The 22,046-nt window shown below is 43.7% G+C and overlaps 1 protein-coding gene across 1 annotated transcript; it reads right to left on the bottom strand.

Annotated features, from left to right (window-relative positions):
• Positions 1–4,063: 4,063 nt before the first annotated feature.
• LOC128711563 (semaphorin-1A) lies at positions 4,064–13,647 on the bottom strand. The gene is made up of 6 exons (XM_053806445.1): positions 13,449–13,647; positions 7,764–8,507; positions 6,593–7,648; positions 5,533–5,686; positions 5,188–5,437; positions 4,064–4,093 (listed from the first exon to the last, which is right to left on the bottom strand). The coding sequence occupies exons 1-6, from the start codon at positions 13,645–13,647 to the stop codon at positions 4,064–4,066; spliced, it is 2,433 nt and encodes an 810-aa protein (XP_053662420.1).
• Positions 13,648–22,046: the final 8,399 nt, after the last annotated feature.

The raw sequence follows: 22,046 nt of genomic DNA, 5'->3' as shown, positions 1-22,046 counted from the left end.
AACTATACTATACTAAAGTAGACATTTAGTACACCCAACGTACTCATGCAACACAAACGCACACACATTTTTAGCGATTTTATATACAGCAAATATGCTCCATTTGGCATAACTGTTACAGAGATGTGAACGAACAGTTGAATAAGGTAGTTTTGTGATGTGAACTTCATTCTTTTCTACTAAACCGTAAAGTATGCAATGCGCATCACAAAACTATCACGTTCATCTTTTTAAACCGTTTCGTGAGTTGGGAAATTTTCTGCACAATTAATTGCTTGTTAAAAATGACACACAAAAGATGTTTAAAATATCTCGTCAATATCACGTTGTCGCGTACATTTACACGATCTTAGATATTCTTTTGCACGCATAGCGCATTGCATACATTGGACGCGATCAGTCTACTTATCTAGATCACGAAGCTCGATCCACTCAACTTTCATTCTACACGATACAAGAATGCTGCATTTCACACACATACACAGTGCCACACTTCCGTTCAAGCACACCTTCAACAAGTCCTTTCTCACTTGGTGCACACACTGCAAACATTTGGTTAGGAATTCTCAGCCTACTAGATTCGTACGTTGAAGCTATGCTGGTAACATTGAAACGCTTTCCGTTACTGTGGAAAAATCGCTGCCAGTCGCCAGTTACATGCGTCATGTTCTTTTAACGTCTTTTTTTCTTCCAACGAATTGTGAAGGTTTTTGCTATACCGTTTGTTGCTTATATTTCTTCACCTTTTTACCCACTGTGTCCTTACCGTGTTCCGAAGATAACACTGCTGTTGCTGATGGTGATATAGTGCATCATTCGTGTTTTAATGGGCTAGTTCCTTTCAATGTTTGTTTCATATAGTAACACAGTCTGGTGTTTTGTTCTGCACACTTTTGGTCCATTTTGTTGTTACACTATATAAGTTATACACTGCTAGTTTCTGTTTTACGTTTTCATTTTGTGTCGTTTCAACGAAACACATTCGAACGGGTTGGTAAAACCCAGCAACGGGGCTTGTGTTTTGGAGAAACAGGCGAGAGTTTGTGTCTAGTCATAGTTTAGTGCTACCATTAATTTAATGTTAAACACCTCAAAAATGAACGTTGACAATCCCAATCCACACCATTAAAAAATCATATACACAAGACATGTATACGCATGCAAGTTTTTCGATCTGATGCCGAGAGAGACGGATGGAGAAGAAATATGAAAACGAAATTCGAATAAATCATGAAGACATGATTTTAAGTGAGTTCTCCCCAGTTCGCGAACGTTTAAAAAAAAACCGTGAGTTTTCTCTCTCGGATCCCCGTTAAGTAGTTGAATGTTTTGTTGGTTTTTTATTTAGTCTTTGGTACTGTTTTAAGTTTACCCCAATTTTCTGTTAGCGTATACGAACGGGAGGTATGGAACAATTCGAACACTCGCGGGTGGATGTGTAATTTTACAAGAAAAGAAATATATAGTTGCATTACGGTTAATCAATCGATGTAAACGAGTTGCGCATGTTTAATTTTGTTTCATCCGAAAACAACCCCTGCATGCTACTATTTTATATACGTCCCATTAGGTGTCCCTCAACACATATTACCCACTAGTTCAGCTCAGTATTTTGGCGGTGAAATGTTAGCACGTTATTGTTTTTCGTCTATTTTCGTTCGTTTAAGACTCCGTCTTTTTAGGTTGAATCCTTCCAAAACGCTGCTTGTTTCGCCATTTCAAATACCAAAAGATCATCCCGGGGAGGATATAGCCGCATTTAGTTCTCATTTTTGGTTCAGCATTCGAATACACTTTCGTTCACTTTGATTTATTCTCTTTTTATTTCGATCGTCCAGTATATTTACAATATGATTCGAGTTGTCACAACTTCTCGCCGTTTATGTATGGGTATGCTATGTATAATTGGACACGACTCGTTAGATACGCTTTTACTTACACTACATTTTCATCACTATCATCAGGCATCTGTTGCTGTTCCTAAAACTAGTGGCATAATATTAGCATCACCATTTTTTTGCGTCGAAAAAAATAGTTTCTACTACTTCCTCCACTTATAGTATTGCTGTTGTTTCTGTTGTTTCACTCACAGGCACAAATTGGAAACAAATCACTGTCCAAAGGCTGAGTTTTCTGTACTTGTTTTTTTTTGTTGTTATGTAATAAAAGGCTTCTGCAATTAACTTTGCACAGCACAGCTGCACTACTACTGCACTCTGCATGCATATGGGTCCATTTGTGGTGGTTTATGTTTTACTCTTGCTCTTTTTTTACAATAAGCTCTTTCTCAGAATCATGCTACTAAAATCAGCTCCACTTCTACTTACATTATTAAATACAACAAATACCCACACATCCTACCACACATACAGACTCTCGGTACACGTACATTCACACACGGTAAGGACGTTTAGGCTCGAAAAAAAATAATTAAAATACTCATTTTTATCACATTGTTCCGCCTGTACCGTCATCTCCTGTTGTATGCTCATGATTCGATTCAACACTTTTAAACTACACTAGCAGCAAGCTTAACATTAAAATCTTCTAACTTTTTCGATAATATTGCAACGATCGTGTGCACGAGTGTCTGATGGAGCAATAAGTAATAGCTAGATCTAAAAACAAAAAAAAACAGTGTTTGCTACAGTCTCGGTGGCATAAATTATTCTTGTACGCTTATTACACGCTAATCGTGTTGGCGCGTTTTGTCTTATGATCATGTTTTATTTCCCGGACGTTGTTTTGTATACATCGCAAGGTTAGTTTAAAAAATAAGGTGGGATCATGCAAAAATAAAAATCAAAAATTACCAGAGGTTGATCAAAACAGCAACATGTTTCATACACGCATGCACCAAAATCGGCATCACATCGCACGGGGAGTATTTTTTGTAATAATTTGTTTTATGATACGTTTCATAATACGCTGGTTATGGTACAAACAGAGATTCTTGAGCAACATTAAATAACGGTCAACGGTTGTACAAAACATAAAAGTTACGTCCTTCTTGTCGCTTACTTCATTTTTATAGCTATTAGCGGTTGTACAAAAAAACATAAAGTCGACATATGTATCTGATTACCTAGGCTTAGACTTCACGCTTATCCTACCCTTACATTTATTGATAGCAAATAAAAAGTTAAACATTTCACTAAACTCTTTACTCTGCGATACGTTTGATATTCGCTTATTGCTTTTAATCAAATTGTTCTGGGCTGTAGCTGTACATGCTGGTTTCTTACCACTTAACCTCTCAATGAATAGGTCATTAATGTAATGAAAAAAGGATCAAATATCGTACTATCTCAAGTGCGCCCCTCACGGTGTAATGCAATTTAGCGTCGCGCATTATCGATTTCCGTGTATTGTAAGTGACAGAGCATGAGTGTTTTTACTACTAACCAATGTATGTGGTGATTTGCAACTTTGATCTCCCTGTTCTAACAGTTACTACAATACCACTGTCGTTTTTGTTCTTAATTCTAAACACGATACGAGCTCGGCTCGATTTTTGATTGGAACGCATAAGTTTACGACAAATTTGGGAGCCCTCGATATCGGAACAATTCCTAACCGCTTTAGCTGCATAATTTTTTCCGAGCTTTACATTTTCTACACTTAGAATTCATTCGTTCGTTTCGGTTATTCGATTGCGGGTGCATGTCAAACGCTACTGGAATGGAAGCGCCTACACGAAGGGAGGCACTTCTAAGGACATCCTATCGTCGCTATGGACGAACGAGAATCGTCCAAAGGTCTCACTTAGGTTACGGATAACCCTCAGTTAAAAAGGTTTTGTGCTAGGCACACAGTCTCACTCTCGTGTCATTATTGCAAACACTTGTTCGAGGGGGGCGTGATCAATAGAGGTCCCTGAAACGTCTTCCGAGCACATTTACACTAAGGACAATCTACAAACTGCCGAGCTGGCTGGTGGTTGGTCGATATTGATCTTGCATGCGGTTATATACACAACTCCCGGATGCACCACTGAGTTATTGGCACGAAACGGACACTTCGAACGGTTCAGTTACTGTCCCATTCCTTAATTGCACACTCTCTACGGTTTAAATGTCTTCAAGTGGCGCGTCTGCTTTATAGGAACGGAATGGAGAAAGAAAATGGTGTAAGGATATGTTTGCAGTGTTTATGTATGCTTGTACAATCATTTACATTAGTAGCATGCCTTTGAAGGAGGCAATTGTTAATGTATCAAGGGACATTCAAAGCCAGAAACGTTTAAACGATTCACCTCTTTCTTGAAGAGATTTTTTTTAAAGCAGACAGTATAGTTTACGCAACATTATAAGCTTTAGAGTAGGTAGAAACATTTAAAGAACATAGCCACTGAGAAGGAAAGAAACTGAGTTAGAGTACAATTATTGGACGGAAGCCTCCGATTCCTTCTCGTTTTGTTTTGTCAGTAACAGAAAGCGCTTGTTATCGCTTGTTATTCATTTACACCTATATCCCCGGGAAATGGTTCAACGCATTGAACATTGCCACGTTGCCAGATGTTATGAGACTTAGCATATTAGAAAGAATGAGACATAGTATATGCATGCAATTTGGAGTCGTTAAGAAATTGATAGGTGAATGCGTAAAATGATCTTAATAGGAGAAATAAAGAAACCTTTCCATTCCATTCCGTTCACCATAGCGAATTTCAACAACCGGAAGGGATCATATCGAACCGAACCTTTTCTAACTTCAAACTCCTGAACATAAAACGTCGGACGTACTCATTTTTGCCAGTATTCCTACTTTTCCTACCAAATTTTGTTGATCGATTGTGCTTTGATTTCGAATGGTTTACTAGGAATGGACTGACAGAACGTCCAATCGTTTTGTGACCGTATCCTATCCGCACATTTCCCCCCATCACATGCGAGAGTAGAGAGCACTGGTTAAAACATACATCCCACATACAAAGAGTTTATATACCAACCACCAAGATACCAAAGCGCCGCACGTTGTAGCGTAGGAATTCCTCTGCGATAGATGTGAGCGAAAGTGAGTCACAAGAGAAGGGACCGTTCAGCGTTTAGACAAAGTTGAAAAACAGAATGTCTAACGTCCCCGGACGACATCCGCACCAAAGGGCCCCCGAAGAAAGGAGAGGGTTTTCGCATTGGGGTTTTGTAGTGTTTAGTAGTACAGTAATCATATGTACGTCTTTTTCACCTTCTGCAGCGTGCCCATGCCTTTGCTGATGTCCTTCTCGAGGTTTTCCGTCGAGTTTTTACATTCAACGCTTCGATCCTTGTAATCGAAATCGATATTATCCTTGCAGTTATTTTGATGGTGCTGCTGTAGCTGTTGCACGATCGCTTGCTGCTGTGTATGGTACTGATTCGTGGTGTTCATGAGCAGATTCACATCTTTACCGTTGGTGCGGTTCTGTGAAAGCATCGAAAGGCTTTTCCCGCTATGCCTAAAAGGATTAAAAATTAAGAAACAATAAACTATTAACGAGAATGTCCCAGAAATTAAAGACAAAATAGATTGAAGGAAATCATTCTAACTCACCACTGATTGCGATGTTCGCATGCCTGTCCTTTACTCATTTTTCGCGTGAGCATATATCCCACCCCCATTCCGACCAGTGCAGTCAAGAACAGAATCAACACAAATATGGACCAGTTGCCGGCCGCGAATCGTAAGTTTTCCTTTACGAATGTATCTGAAAGTGAAGATAAATCATAACACGCGTTAGTAAACACCATTCATAAAGTTTTGCCTGACCTCATTAAGAACCTTCCGCGGCATCAAATTGCATCAGTGTAAACATGCACATACGCATGCATTCGTTGCACTTTTTAAAATCCCTAGCTTCGTTCTATTTCGTACAGCGGTTTCACTAATGCATATTGCTCTCTGTCGAAAATAAAATGTCAACAAAAAACATGATACACTGAGCTTGACTTGGTTTAAAATATACGACAAAAAACGATAGCAAACAGAGGCGGACAAGTGCAACTGCGTGTTACTTTTTTTTCGCCCGTTCTTTAATATCACACATGAACTCAATCCCAGAATGCACCCACCACCTTCCGAAAAAGTGGGACATACCGTGCCAAAACAAACCTACACCTTGCTAACCCAACCCGCGAAGGGAAAGTAAAAAACATGTACACACACACCCTTCTTGAGGTGGGTAAGAAACACATGAAAAAGTTTTCTTCATTCACAACGAAATAACATGATTTAATGTCCAAAAAAGAGTTCAGAGGTACCTCCTTCTTTCATAGGTGAATGAAGTACATAAAACCGAACCCTCAACGAAATTTTTTAAATGCTCACAAAAAAAAATACAACAAGTGTCCCATATTTGACACATTTGCGCAAAACAAGACCACAACGATGATAAACGGTTGGAACGCTTTCCCTGTGGTTTTAAATTTAACAGCAACTGGAAACGGCACCACACCTCACACCTTTTATAGGTAACGAAGCCGGAACGCCTCAATCGGGTTAAAGTCGTTTATCATCAGCTTCTCGCTGTCATCAATCATTAGCACATTTATGACAGATCGTCTAACTGCAAAAACCTTCCTCGTCGATAACGTAAACCTCCGTAAACACTTACCCGGCTTATGATGGTACTGATGCGTGTTGATGATCCGGTTAGTTAGCTCGTCACCTTCCATCGACGACATCGATATCTCGTTGTCGATATCTTCCGGCCCAACCGATGATACCGTACCGTGGTTTGAGTGTACGATCAGCACATTACGCTGGTCGAACGATTTGTCCGGTTTCTCAACGGCACCCGATCCATCGATCCGCGTATACACATCATTGTCTTCGTACGTATGAACCGTCGGCTCTTGGTGATCGTACTTCCGGCAGATCTCACCGATACGTTCACCATCCAAGCGCTGATAGAACTGATCGATTGATGCACCGGACGCATGCACATCTTCGATCGGTTTACAGTCCCGATTCAAATCATCCCAGGCACAGTACGGATCCTGCAGCTCCAAACACTTCCGGCAGGTCTTAAAGCTATGCTCGTTGCAGTTGTGAAGCGGAAGCGAAATGATCTTTCCACTGCTAATCACGATCAGGGCAGAGTTTTTCTTCGAGATTGTCATCTCGTTAATTTTCGTTCCGGGTGAGAATGCTTGCGTTTCACTAATCACTACCGTTCGCACATCGTCCGAACTGTTTGCCGATAGTATGTTCACGAACTTGATCACCTTGCCATCGTTCGTACCGACGAAGATCACATCGTATCGGTTACCATCGAGCGCTTTCACTTGCGGATCGACTGCAATTGCCGATAGACGATAGTAGAGACTGACGCGTGTGAACACTGGTCGTGAGTGTAGCGAGGGCACCGAATTGTCCATCAGATTGTTCGTTTTCACGAAGTTTACCAGCGCTTTTGGCAGGGTGCGGCTATCGTCAACACACTTGCCAGGACGTGGCTCTGGAACCGAACTCGGTGGCACCTGTAGCCAGTTGGAGTGTATATCACGCTGGGCTTTGAAGGGACCTTCGAACGCTTCCATAATGTCCTCCACCGAGAAGGCACACACCGCTGAACCTCCGATCGCGTTTTCTGGTGTTGTCATGATGCCGTATATGATTTTGTTGCGCATTCCTCCGTACGTGCCGCTGATGGTGTTCGTTGTAGCTTCTGTAGTAAAAAAAACATTAAAAACACATACAAAAGTGTCACAGTTAGTAACGTTACAAACATTCTCTAGAAATAACTTCCGGAGCGTCTTTTTAACTAAAAGTGCAGTACTCACGTAGCTCATCAAAGTAGAACGGGTACTCTCCGGGGATGGAACAGTTTAGACGTGTTTTCAGGAACGATGTCCACTTATCCTGGAACGGGTACGGGCCTCCCTTATCGTTTTTGCACACGCGACTCACGCGCGAATAGATCGCCTTGCCGCAGTTCATGTACTCCATCGCCACTTCACGGTAGAAGAACATCACGTACCCGTTGTACTCGATCGCACTGACGAACGCCGGTTGGTTCAGCTGTTTACTATCGAACTGTTCCGTGCGCTGTGGTTCTCGGTAGATCAGCGGATCGGCACCGGAAAAGTCGGCTACCGTACCCGCGTATAGCTGTCCGTCGGTGTACACGTACGTGCTGTTGTGTTGCGGATTGTACGGACAGCGTCCTTGCGCTTCCATCTCATTGTTGTCATATACCAGCGACCCATTCCCGGGTAGGATGTTGTAGAAGCGGCACAGCGGCTTGAACGAGTTCGTTCCGCAGATCATTATCCGGTTCGGGTTTACCCGTGCGTACACGCGGATATAGTTCTGACAGTCCTGTTCATGCTTGCCTTTCAGCGTGCACAGCTCCCGGTGTGCGTCAGACGACGGCCAAGTTACCCGCTGGTTGCTCAACTCCACCAGCTGATCGATCGTGATGTTGTACATCGCATTCCGCGCACCGATGAGTAACGTGTTTTCGTTCTGATCGAGCAACTTGTAGTAATCGGTACTGTTACCGAAAAAGGACGGCACGGTGGCATCTGCAGAAGAGTGAAACACAAAACATTAGCAAACGAATCGATTGATATCTGCACATAATCGTAACACACACTGGCGACAGTTTTAAAATGATAAAACGAAAACGTAACACAATCACCGCATGCGATTTCCGGTCGCCGGCAAATTCGCACATATCCGAACGCCAATGGTCAATAGATTAGGCGCGAAAAGTTATTACCGCCACACAATGCGTTTCGGTGTCAAGTTTTCGGCAACCATCGATACGGCTATAGTTCAAGTGTCACTAATTTAAAGCACTAAAGAAGCCTAAGTTACGAGTGCTGGAGCGATTTATCGGAGAACATTAAGATGAGCTTTACGAGTTTTTGTCCTCGTTCTCTTTTTTTTGTTAATCATTTCATTGTACGTGGTCTGTTGGAAGGCAGTAGAAATCAAATGCTTGCCGAAAACGAAAAAAAAAAAAAATAGATACGAAATATTAATATTCATCGAATCAGGTTTTTTAATGGCGAAGCGTAAAGCAAACCTTAAAGTTGTACCAAGTCCACCAAGACGGCAACAGACGTACCCAAGGGTCGGGTCTTCTGGGGCTCAGTGATTAGTATTCAAAATCACTTCTTATGGCCATCGGGTTTTCAGGTTGCGTGCCAAAAGAAATATACGGCGACACCGTACAAAACGGTAAAAAAGAAAAACTGATACAACCTACAAAGCTGGTGGCATGTTTGTCGTACGAATGAATCGATTTACCAAACAAGCGACCGATAGGCAAAGACTGTCGTAGGCAACGTGAAAGATAGGCGACCTGTCGACCGATCACATCCACCGCGCTGACATTTAACAAACAAAACCAAAGATGTGCGCGTGGTTTGGCGCAGAAGCAGCGTCTTTAGATCTTTGGGGGAACATTCGTCGGAGATGAGATATGACAGTCACTTCGTTGGTGGAATTTCATTCCGAACCGGTCGGGATGACGACAATCCACACCACAAGAAACACGCTGGAGAGTCTCCATGAGTGGTGTCCCGCTTGTCCCATCTACATGTTGTTTGATTTTCCTTTCTATCCCAATCTTTCTTTCTCACCAAACCGTGGAATCGCACCCGATCGCATTGGGAAAGAACGGTGCGATTCCTAATACTACACGCTCGAGAGTCGAATCAAATTTTACGGCACTCGAAAGCGATCCTACATGGGAGAGTCTAGTGGTTACCTGTAGGTGAAAGTAGAAAGGCAACTCTGGAGAATTTCTCAATACGGTTTAACCATTTAGGAGAACCCAGCGCCGTATGTGAAGGGGGCTCGTCTATGCTTAGCCGAAGTTAGTAGCTGAAGAACACCGTGACTTCATACCATGTGACCCATTTCCACAGCTACCTCCCATACTGGGTGATCCAGAAAGCGGCGTAGTTATATCTCAGCATCACGGTCTCCCGGTGGCTTCAAACCTCAAAGTTCCCGTAAGATGTCCCGTACCATTCTCTTTCTGGAAGTCCATTATCATCACCATCACAATCCCCGCATCGGTCACGTCCAGTGTCTAGGTGGTTCTAGGGGAGGTGTATGTGCGAGGCACTATATCTTACCTAAACAACTGCTCTCACGTCATGGACTTGCTAATGAGGTCATCACGACTCAGTCAGACCTCAGAGGTCTTGTTGCATTCAACGCCGGAATCAGAACAGCGTCCAACGGTAAGAATGAAGCAATAAAATTGCATCACACCGGGCTGGGAATGATGAGGAATAGCTCCGTGCTAGCATATATCATTCCTTTTGCACCGTGGTAACTAAATCGTGTGGGATGTGCTGTCTATTTTTTGTTATCATCTTTCACCTGTCGGATCATACCTCCACACTCATACTTGTTTGTGTTAGATGGCTTAATGAATGGAAGACGAATCTTATCTTATTTCGCACATCCGAGAACCAACAGCCAACAATTAGCTCCAAGTGTAATATCAAACATTGCAACACACCATTCACCAGTGGGTTTGGGGCACGGTCGGGAAAGAAATCAAAATAAAGTGCTGATTTCCTGTTGCGATATATCACACCTTATCTTTGTTGGAGGACTGTGCCGGTTGTGCGGATGCGAAATGGGTAACCCACTACTTCCCAGTCTGTTTACCTTTCGCACCTGTCACAATGACCCAACCGAGTGGATGTGTCAACAGTGGAGGGCTTTCCATATGGCTAAAGCAAATAGATAAACACACCGATTGGCACGCCATCGATCGTCGCTAACACAATCGATGCGGTTGATCTGCTCGGGTCGTGCCAAAAGCGGCGTACACATCGTTCAAATGCCCCCGAAAAAACAACCACAGCACTACACATTGTAGACCCTACGCTCAAATCTGCCCAAAAGCCAAAAGTTTAATGGGTATTATGAAAGAAAGCTGGCACACAACGTGTGCGTCTTGTACACACGCCACATGACTCCTTCAATCCGCTCACCATCACATAATGGACAGTGTAGCGCCGCTGTTTTGTTTGTGGATCTCACGAATCTGACTTCATTGGCGCTTCAGCATGCAAACAGCACGTGTGAGTGTGTGAATGGACTTTTGCCACAAATCTTCTCCTAGCACTCCCAAAGCACGTCTCTGATCTGTCTCTAGCGCAAATGTCGCTTCAGCCCGATGACCGATTGTGCCATTGTGGCACAGGGAACGTAAGTCGGCAATAGAACAGTAGTAGTTCCCAGATTGCACAACCCAGAGCGCACCAAACTGCCTGCAGCCCGGGTGAAGGATTGAGTCAAGTGTTTGAGATACATACACACTAGACCTGCCATCTGCCGCCGTCGCCGTGGTCTTACACCTCGGATTTACGACCCTCCTACGGCTGTGCGTGACACGATGTGATGTTTTTTCCTCCCCCCATACCCATCACCACCATCATCGCACATACTAAATTGCAGCTTTAAGAAACCTTATACCACTCGTTTCAGCATAAGTGTGCGAGAACCAAACACTCCCGCCGCCACTTCACGCATAAACAAATGGACCGGCGGGCGCGCGCGCGCAAAAACCGCACTAATCCAATTCGAAGTACACCGAAAGGGTTTTTTTTTTGGTTAGCTCTCTTGCGGTTTCATGTATTATTTTTGTCCCTTCCGTGCGTGTGCACACCTCTCCAGCACTTGGGTCGCCAACCACCCCGCGAAGGACCACGATCAGTGTCAAAATATATGCAACATACACGCACCAAGCAAACGAGACGCTGAGAGACGTTGCCTAACTGTAGCCATTAACCTCCTAAAACCAAGCGAGCGAGATGAATTTTAGGTTCGTAGATCTTTCTCCTACTTTGTATTGATGTTTTGACAGATTGTTATTTTTTTGTTCCCATAATGGATCAGCACCCCGAAACTGTCCGAAACTAATTAAAATTCAAACGCATTCCCTAACGGATAGTCTTCTCCGCCTTCAACCAGAGAAAATGATCCACAAGCCTGTATCGAAGAGCAATACAGCAGTAGGGAGTGGTCAGCTGAAAGGGATTTCTCCTTCGTACGGGTCGCGCCTTCTGAATTCGACATTTAAAACGTGGCCTCACCAAAAAAGCTTCACCACGAACACGAAATAAATATTTACAAATCTTTTCCCCTTTTGTTGGTAGTCAATGTAGATTTTTTTTTGTTTCTCCGCTGTGGTAAACAATAGAAAGCGGAGTATTTGACGTGACATGGACTCGCGCGCCACCGCTTTGACGGGCGCGAAAGGATCGATGCAAACGAGAGCCTGACCGACGCCTAAATGTTGACATCATACAGGCAAATGAGAAACAGAAAAAAAACTCTCTCACTCCGATGATATTCAATGGGGACATAAATTATGGATCTAACCACATGGTGGGACTGCTTTAGAAGGGAAGCGCTCAAGGGTGGAACGGTCATTAACATGGACAAATAACGGTTAACCGAAAATTGCATTACCGTTCCTTTCCCCCCGCCAAAGCCGCACCTGAGCAAATATGCACACGGTCATGGTACAAGATCGCCGAGGCTTCGAGACCTTAAAAACGCAACACGCAAACGCGCGTTGATTGTGTCCAACGGCACAACCAAAGGATAAATAAAAACAAAACAATCGCACCGTAGCGTGGCATGCATATCGAGCCGTGTGATTGGAAATTGTCACGTAAGTGAAATTAGACCCTAACACAAATTGCCACTCTATCGACATTTACATCACAACACGAATTACACAAAAAAGGAAGAAAAAAAAACACGGCTCTACGTCTACTGAACACTGGTTCCGGTTGGGTGCCGGACAACCCTGTCCCAATGTTCCGAAAGCGTACTCACCCACATTCGAAACTCATCATGAAAGTGACAACAAAAAACCAATCGTTCCCCAGAAGAAATAAAAACTCACCCCAATTTCCCATAAAATTAAAACATTCTAATAAGTACTTCCTAACATGGCTGGGCTCTAGAGATAGGCGCTATTGCCGGCGTACGAAAAACCATGATGAGAATTCGAACAACTCAGACACACCATCATCGTAAAACTAGAACCCTAGTGTATTCGATCCATGCAACGTCGCCCACCTTAAAACATCAATACCATCCTACGCAATCATCACCCATTGGTTTTCTGTGGTGTTGTTTTAGTTTTAAAATACGGCTCCCTGTTGCCTCGGACGGCCTTAGCTGATATTCGATACTATTTTTAGGGAAGGAAAGTCAAGGAAACCATCGTACGCTTAATTCCTTTTGACGCCAATTAATTAAAATTATTGGAAACCAAACAAGCGTTCGTTCGTTCTTCGTGCACCTATATCCTAGGGCCATCCCATCATCGTTGGCCAACTCAACACGTCAGTTTAGTCGCTTCATTTGTCACGCTCTGTGGCTCCAGCACCGTAGATACTGTTACCGAATGTGTCTGTATGCTGTTGTAGCAATGCATTGACATGCAGTTTGTTGCATTTGTAGCCTAGCGGGCTTACCGTATGGGATGCGTATCTTGCTCTGGACATCTGGCACCCAACTGTCAACTCGCACGACGAACGTGAGGAGCACCGTCGCTAGAACGGTTCTCGTCAGGTGCATCACCAACTGTTCTCTCCGTTGCGCCATCCTCCTGCTGCTATTTCTGTGTGGTTCCTCACGTTCACTGCACTTGCTTCTATTTATCGGATCGGACATCTAGTCCCAGCGAGGCACTTGTGCCGCTTCGCGCGTCGTTTAGATGTGCAGGTACAACTGGTCGGCTGATTCTTCTCTATCCAACGGTCTTCTCACCCGGTAGAGATCGGGTTTGCACCTTCGGAACCGCCGTTTGCGGTTAGACTGAAGTTCCTTTGCTGTACCAGTTTGAACTCATTTCTCGGGCTTGAATATTGGGCACCTTCACTGCTTACGGAATGTTCTGCTTCGCTTTCAAGGGTAAAAACTGACAGTATGCTACTGCGAGAGCCAGTTTTGTCTGATGATGGTGGCACAGTTAAGAGGGGAAGTCACGATCATTAGCTAATATCCACAGCAAACGTTACCGCCTGAATGCCTCCATTTCTTCCGTTTCGGGCGCCGTATCCTGCAATAGAAAGAAACAACAGAAAGAACTCCAATTAGAAGGTGGCGTTAACCTGTCAACTGAGTTATGCCGCCAACTTGCAGCCTAAGTAGTGCCCCATTCGTTCGTGTGTTTGCGATATATCTGCTGGAATGTGACTCTATTTGCCATTTATTTGGTGTCAGGTTTTGCTGATCCGTTGTTGGGTGTGATTTAAGGAAGTCAATCAGGCTATTAAATCGTTGCTAAACACTGACTACAAAAGCTTGTCGCCCCGAGACATGAACTGATTTGTCTTCCCGATGGAAAATAATTCACTGTAAGTCGTTCGACGGCAGGGATGCGGGTCCCATAGCTCACAAGTCCCACTAATGGTTCGAATAGCGCATAAACCCACCGGCCCGGGGTGGACCAGCTTTGTGCTTGGTATTATTTGAATGTGATACCAATCAGCGTAACACAGAGTTCGCGTTCAGGACAAATATACATCTTACAGCTACCTAACATGGGCCATGGGTGTGTTTTCTAAAATATCGGAATGGTACCTCGTTTTGTCCCTACATGGTTGCAGACAAACAAGCAAAACAACGGAATGTCTATTGGCTGAAAAGAACAACTCTCCTCCATCAGTCACCACCGTCGTCGGCTGACAGTAAGCCGATTAGCTGATGGAATGCTGCAGCAAGTAGTTCTTGTACGATCGTTGATCGTAAACTACAATCAACCATAAACCTTAGCCACAGCCTGCAATTGTAGGTAGTGCGCTGGAGTTGGATTATGGGACAATGAAATGGCCAAAGCACATGCTTGTTCGGAAAGGTTGTGCGATCCAAAAACAGATCACCTTATTCATGATTACACTAATCTCCAAATGCATCACCTCTCGGATGGTTCTATTATGGAAATGAATATGCCATGTTCATTACTTCCTTTTGTTCCCCAAAATTGAAGAAAAAAAAACAACTAACCTCAAATCCTACTTGCCCAAGAAGACGATCGACGTAATAAAAACCGTTCATATGAGCATATCATTAGATACTCTCAGTTTTTAACCTTCGCTGTTCCAGCAAGGAATGAAAGTGGGCTACACTGCACGGGTACCGGGCCGGTAAAAGTCATTGCGGAACTACGGAAGAAAGCGCTACTAAAATTAGTACTTCAAACTTCTCTTCAAATCCTCCAAACCACGGCGTTACACATCCGCTGGACAACCCGCCACGAATAACCATCAGTGAGCATTAATTACCGATCGGTTCGATCGGAACCTGCTCCGAAAGATGATGCTGAAACTGCATCAATTTTGCAGCGGAGTAGCACACACAAAAAAACACGTTTGGCCACTCTCATCAGCATAAAATATGTAGGGTGTACCTTCTTTCTTCCGGCTGCAAAGTGCTGGCCTCCAAATGTGGGCCGCCACCATCGGCAGGTATGTGTGCTGCGAAGTGGGTCAGCAATGTCTTTCCAAACTGGAACCACGGGAGGACGTCCGATAGGTGTGCTTTTTTTTGGTTTGCTGTCACGAGTACGACGTACGGACATGCTTCCATCCGGAGACGGAGAAAGAAACTGAATGCGAGGTGAAATAAAACTCGCTAACAGTGCCAACCACCTGACCAACCTTTTATACCTTAGGTTTTACCCCAACGGGCAATATTATTCATTTAATCGATAACAAATCACGCTTTGTCTGACCTTTGAATAAACCTCTAGAGCTGGCGCACTGTGCGCGACAGTACCGAGGGGCTGACATTTGCACACAAAGTACGACCCTTTTTGGCCGGGATTGCGGTTAGTATCAAGCCAGAACTTTCCTATGGTTTCCTTCATTCTTCGGCGTTTCCTTTGTGCAACCCTTTTCGGCTGTAGAGAATGGTGTTTCGATGTCATTTCACTTCGTTTGGTCGATCCATGTGGAAATAAATGCTCAGTGGAGCCATCGTTTGCACTTGAAAAACGAGGGAAAAAGTACAGTAAGCCCAAACCGGCGGAATGGGAATCGTCACGTGTCGAGTGGTATGTTTGGCCGTGAAACAAAGATTCCTGTGTCACCGTACATCCACCATCCACCGAGCCACCAGCTCCCACATAAAGTGCATAGACGAGGGCTTCTCGGCGAGGCATGCTGTAAAAACATTTTCTCGAAAGAAAGCCGACCGTCATCCTTAACCTCAAACTGTAAACCCTTAAGTGGTTCCACTTAGCGTTGACTGACTGCAGGCAAATGCGCGAGTGTGGCAATGTGTGGAAAACTGATATCCGATATCCCACTTAAAACCAAACCGAACGTTGGTAATTCAAATACGCAACGATTACGTTGTATAGCAAAGGAATAAAGATGAGATACTGAAGACATTGTCAAACCAGAGCTGATGGGATATATCCTGATTTTCCTGAACAAGCTTTTTCCGTAAATAAATAACTTAACATTGTGTCAAATGGTTCAGTCAAAGGAAACCAACATTATTCTAATGGAGTGCACCAACGGTTCTTCTTCTGTTGACCTTTCTGGTGTAGGTAAGACGCATTAAAAAGACAACCCTACACACCTTTCTCGTGTAATGCGACATGTTGTTGCTGACAACAACTTCTTCATCGGGAAAAGGGTAATCTACTTATAAATGCATACAGTACAAACACTCACAAAAAATCTTCTTCCATTAGTACACGATCGTATTCATTAGCTTCGAGGCGTTTTTGTTCTATGCGCGGACATTTCCCTTCTAGATCTTAGTTTTTCCTCGACTTCAATCAACCCTTTTTCCAAACCGAGCATGGGGTGCATTTTAATTAGAATGTTAAATTCAATATTAGCATTCGTTACATCCCGGATTACACCGGGGACGGGGAAAACTACGTCATTTCTTCAGTTCGGATCACTCCTATAGGGGTCATGTGCACATTTGCATGTGGGAAAATGGTGCTATTCCCCCTATTAATTTTCCACTTTATATATGCGCAGTCAAACGGGGGTTTCCACAGCGGGAAAATACAGAGTATCATCTATCGTCCTCATTCCAAGCATATCGCTTGTCGCAAACAGAAGGGTGATAGAAAACAAACTGGTGTGCGTCTTTTTTTTTCGTTGCATCATTATTACAATAAAACAATATGCTAATTCGGTGGCGGTTCATTCACATAAAACGGGACGAACCCTTTCTTATGTTTGCAAAATCCCTTTGGCCACTTGACAGACTGACCCTTCCCCTGGTGGTGGCGGCGTTTTTACTAAGCGCCCAGGGATGGATGACACATCGTGCTGCAGTTTCCATACTCACATGCAATCGATTCGCATGCAGAAGAAATGGGCGAATGCGGAATAAATGCGTAATTTAAATTTATGTTCCCTATGTGTTATGACAGCAGGGTCGGTCGGTGGCGCTATGGACGAACTGGCGTGACTATACTATGCCGGGGGGTTGTTTGGTTGTTAAGGGTAGTATACATTCATTGCACTAATTTATTGGAGGCATGTGTGCAATTGTGTTGATAAGTTTGAAACGTGCCTATTGCTGGGTAAATTAATATTAGGGAGCAACTGTTAGCCTTGATTGTCGCCATGCTTATGATACAAGGCCTTGATCCAAATGTTCCAGAAACCTACTAGAAATTCCAATTGCCTTCTGTGAAAGAACTTCGTTATAAGGTCAGATACATTTTTATCATGAACCATTAAAAGCTGGATATGATCTCCATTGGATAGCTTTAAAGTCACAAAACATAATAATTCATTCTAGAATAATGTTTCCAACCCAAATCAAAAGGAAAAACCAGTTTTAACTCCAATAAACCCTTGCAACCTTTAGGTAAGACCGTAAAAATTATGCCGTCAGTCCCGTTGGTTGTTATTTGCGTTTTAAGCGGGTACCACGTCTCGATAGGGGATGATGATCACCATCATTTTTTTATTATAAACCAGCCGAAACGAACGCCGAAAATAAAATGTAAAAAACACTCCTGATGCAACACGAAACCTTCTTCTTAACGGGCAACAAACAACAACGCGCTGTAATTCGTTACCTTTTCTACTTTGAAGAAGCATCTCGGGGCTGCACGCAAGAGTACGCTTCCCGCTTTCGCTACAATCGTTTAAGTACCGGCTACATTTAATGAGCAGCTTCGTGTATTTTTTTTCCTCCGCTTAACTCCTTCACGGTTCACTAAACCACGCTATATTGACCTGCCCCGTCTATGCATCGCGAAAGATTGCACACTCGCGTAAAAGAAATCCCTTCGACAGGCTTCCACATTACTCATTTACAAACGACAGTGCACATGGGGGCCGGAGCGTTTTACAGCGACGGCATTTTAGTAGCCGCCGCTCGCGTATTAATGAGCTGCGTAACTCTAATAATAAAATAACGTCAGCGGTGAGACGGAGTGTGGGGAGAAGATAAACAACAGAAGCGCGGGGAGAGGAAAAACTTCTTCCCACCGGGCTCCACACCACCCAGTGCGTGCGCACCACTGGCAACAACAAAAACGGCTTCGACGGCCGCATTATTGTTTCTTACAAAACGTCAGCTTATAAACACGTCTCAAGGCAGTTACAAACAGACGGGCATGTAACGGGTGGCTTGCTAACTAATAAAACAGCTTCGTGAGGTTCCCATCTTTCCTCCCCAAGTGAGCGCCCATCGCTCGGGGTGGCCGAACGCAGCACGCAAAGCATCCTCTTCACTATTACTTTCACCGTTAGACAGCCGAAAAGTGCAACGAAAATTCAACGAAGAAAGGAAAAAAAACAAACATATCAGCACCATTTAATCGTGCCCTTTTTAGTACGATAATTTGTACAACCGGTAAGGAATAATATCGTTAGCGTTGTTGCAGCGTAACGAGCGAATGAGTGCTTTCTTTTCGCTTCCCATCAGTACAATGAACCAGCCGGAAAAAAGGGGTTTGGGCGATTGTGATGCAAATGTTTGCACAGTGCATAGTTTGGGTTTTAAATGGTGGTTCAATGTCACGGTAACATGCAAATGAAAGTTTTGTAATGTTTTTTTTTTATCAAAACATTCATGAGTTCGTGCTGCTTTTAATTATTCAATACTGCGTCCGATAATAACGATTTTTATTACGATAGCAAATGAACACGATTACTCAATGTCTCATCCAGCGGGATCTTCTTTAAAATGCACCAACGAACAAACAAAAATATTCCATTCCCATATCGTAAGTTCGTTAAACGACTCATTATCTTTTATTGCCGTTTAATGCCCAATTTAGTGTGCCACCTGTAAGGGGCGCTGGGCCCGGAACGCCCCGCCGTTCAAATCCACTCAGCGGGCAAGCACATTTAAATGGCGTTCTCTCCCTTGCTTCTTCACTGTAACAACAATTTTAAACTGTTACAAACCACTTCTAAAAGAAGTTAAATTATGACCTCCTCAAATTCTTCCACAGACATCCACATCGTCCCTGATTTATGATGATGATGATGGGGAACGTGTTGAAAAACGGATCACTTCCAATTTTAGGCCGAAGCGTTTGAAGCGTTCCGCCCTTTTTTTCCTTCTCGTGCTGGTGCTGATTGAATTCCACAACCGCAACAATCCCGCATTGCCCTAATGGCCCGGATTTTTTGTTGGAAGTTTAAATATTCTTTACCACCACACCGAACACAGCGAGGTAGCGAATGCAAACGAGTGAAGGGATCAAAACTAAACCGGAACCATCAAAAATTGTCAGTGCCTAAAATTCTGCCATCATAATGGGGCCACCACAAACGTAACAAAATGAATGGCAAACAGCGGAAGAAAGCCAGAAAATGTTCACAAAATACGTGTCAAAAATAAAAACCGCTTTTCCACCGCCACACGCGCCGGGAGAGCTGAGCCGCCGCTTGGTCGATAACGGAATGCAACAGACACAAAGTACAAATTGTGCATGGGGGTTTGTGACTGAATGAAAGAAACGACCGAACGACCGAATTCGAGTGTCCAAAAATAGTTCATAGACCACCACCATCACCGCTAGAGTTCATCCCCATCGCACACCACAGGATGCAGCGGAACGGTGGTTCACGCCCGTCTGGTAACCTTTACCGAATTAAGCTCTCACATATTCACCCGTGTCTGGTGGACCACCCCGGTTCGGATCGCGCTGCTGGGAAACACACAAATCCAGCTTCCGATCGATCGACGCACGGTTGGGAAATTGTACGCCTGAGACGACAGAGCTGACACAGTTGGCATTCAATCAAGTATTTGTTCATGATCCATTTTCAACTCATCCGGTTGCTTTCGTCGAGTGGAATTAACGTTGGATGCGTCATTATATATTTAATATACTTAATAATTTGAACTATATTGTGTACAATTACAAAAATAAAGTAAAATTTAGTTTACGATGTTTACATTTTTTGCTTATTAAGCTAACCCCTTTAGTAATATATAGGAATTTGCATAGCATTTTGCATACATTTTTGCGCATTGAGTAACAATATTGTTGTTGCATAGATTGAGAGATTAACGCAATTACCTAGCCCCACACAAAGCAAGGGCTGACTAATTGATAACCCAATTATCTGTTCCCATCGCCCATTCAAAAGACTGGACAAATGCTCATGATGTCAACATAAAACCAAACAACCCTATGTTTCTCCGTACAATACCGAAAGCTAGTAGGGAAACCGAGCCCGACAGACGGATCCGATCGTTACCGGTGCGTCAAAACATGAGTGTACCCACACATTTTGAATTCCCTCCTTTCCCACCAGACAAACAATGCATCAAACAAGCTCGTGCAACCGTGCAACCGAAGCGCTTCCCCAAGCACGGACCGGCGTCGTATGCATCCATTGTGCATATTGGGAAAAAGAGCTGTTTATTGGGTGTATTTATTTTTTCTTGTTTAGCGCGGTAGCCAATAAACACTCCACGGTGACCCCCGCTCGCACGGTTGAGGCGCACACGCATCCCATTCATCTCCTGGCAGATAATAAATACCCCATTTGACATCTTCCCGCGTGAATCCCACGAGCACGATTATACGCAAATTAGACAGTTCGGTGTGCGATGCGTCCACTTCTGTTGCTTCCCTGCTGTCGGATGTTGTCGGATGTCTATTGTTCTTCCATAAAGATTTTACCTTTGTTTTTTTTTTTACACCCCGAAAGGTTTCATCTGTACAAAACAAATCGACAACACAGCGGTTTACCGATTGAATTAAAACTTTACACCGTCATGTGAAAATTTCCATTTCGCGGCTCTGGCGTAATTACATTGAAGCAGCGTGGTGCACGCTGTGGCCGCGGCGTAAAATTATCCGATTTACGCGTCAAGGCACGTCGCCGATAAATGTCAACGGGAACAACGGCAGAGCCTCGGCGACGGATGGAAGCAAAAGAAATGTTAAATCAACACACACCCCAAGAAACGTATGTTGCATACACGATACAAGTGTACCTCCCGAAGCTTTGTCAGGCAGGTTGTCTTAAGGGACAACTTTGTCATTTTCTTCATATCTCATTTCTGCCAGGTTAAGGCTAGGTAACCCAAAGCAACTTACGCAGTCATAATAAAAAAGAAAATTAAATAGACGCATGCATGAAGAATCGATTCCGAATCGAAACGCAGCAACAGAGCGAGGTAAACAAACTGAGGCGCATTATTTATTTACATCTGCCCCATTGCGTCCTCCTCCATTGGTGGGGGGTAGGTTAAGGGGTGGGCACATTAACGAATGGGTACGACCATGCATTAAAATGATGATGCTCCGACGAGTGACGCCGGCAATGTCGACAGGTGATTTACATCGAATAAAATCCTCGGTTTAGGGTTATTTTTGGTTCCTCCATTCACTATGCTCGCGTGCCTTTTCTCATTCACTCTATCTCGCTCTCTCTCTGATCCCCACCGAAGTGATCAACGATCGATCGAGGCTACCAACCCCATCGCAACCGCACCATTGAAGTAATATCGCCCATCATCAAGAACACCGTCATCGTGCAGTCGGTGCAGGTGTCATACAAAACAACACGGGCCCGCTGTGTGATCTAACCTTATTTACATAAAACCCCGCTCGGACC

Source organism: Anopheles marshallii, chromosome 3 (genome assembly GCF_943734725.1).
Source record: "Anopheles marshallii chromosome 3, idAnoMarsDA_429_01, whole genome shotgun sequence".
Lineage (NCBI taxonomy): Eukaryota > Metazoa > Arthropoda > Insecta > Diptera > Culicidae > Anopheles > Anopheles marshallii.
Note: the sequence above shows the minus strand (reverse complement) of the source record. Positions and strands in the feature narration are given on the sequence as shown.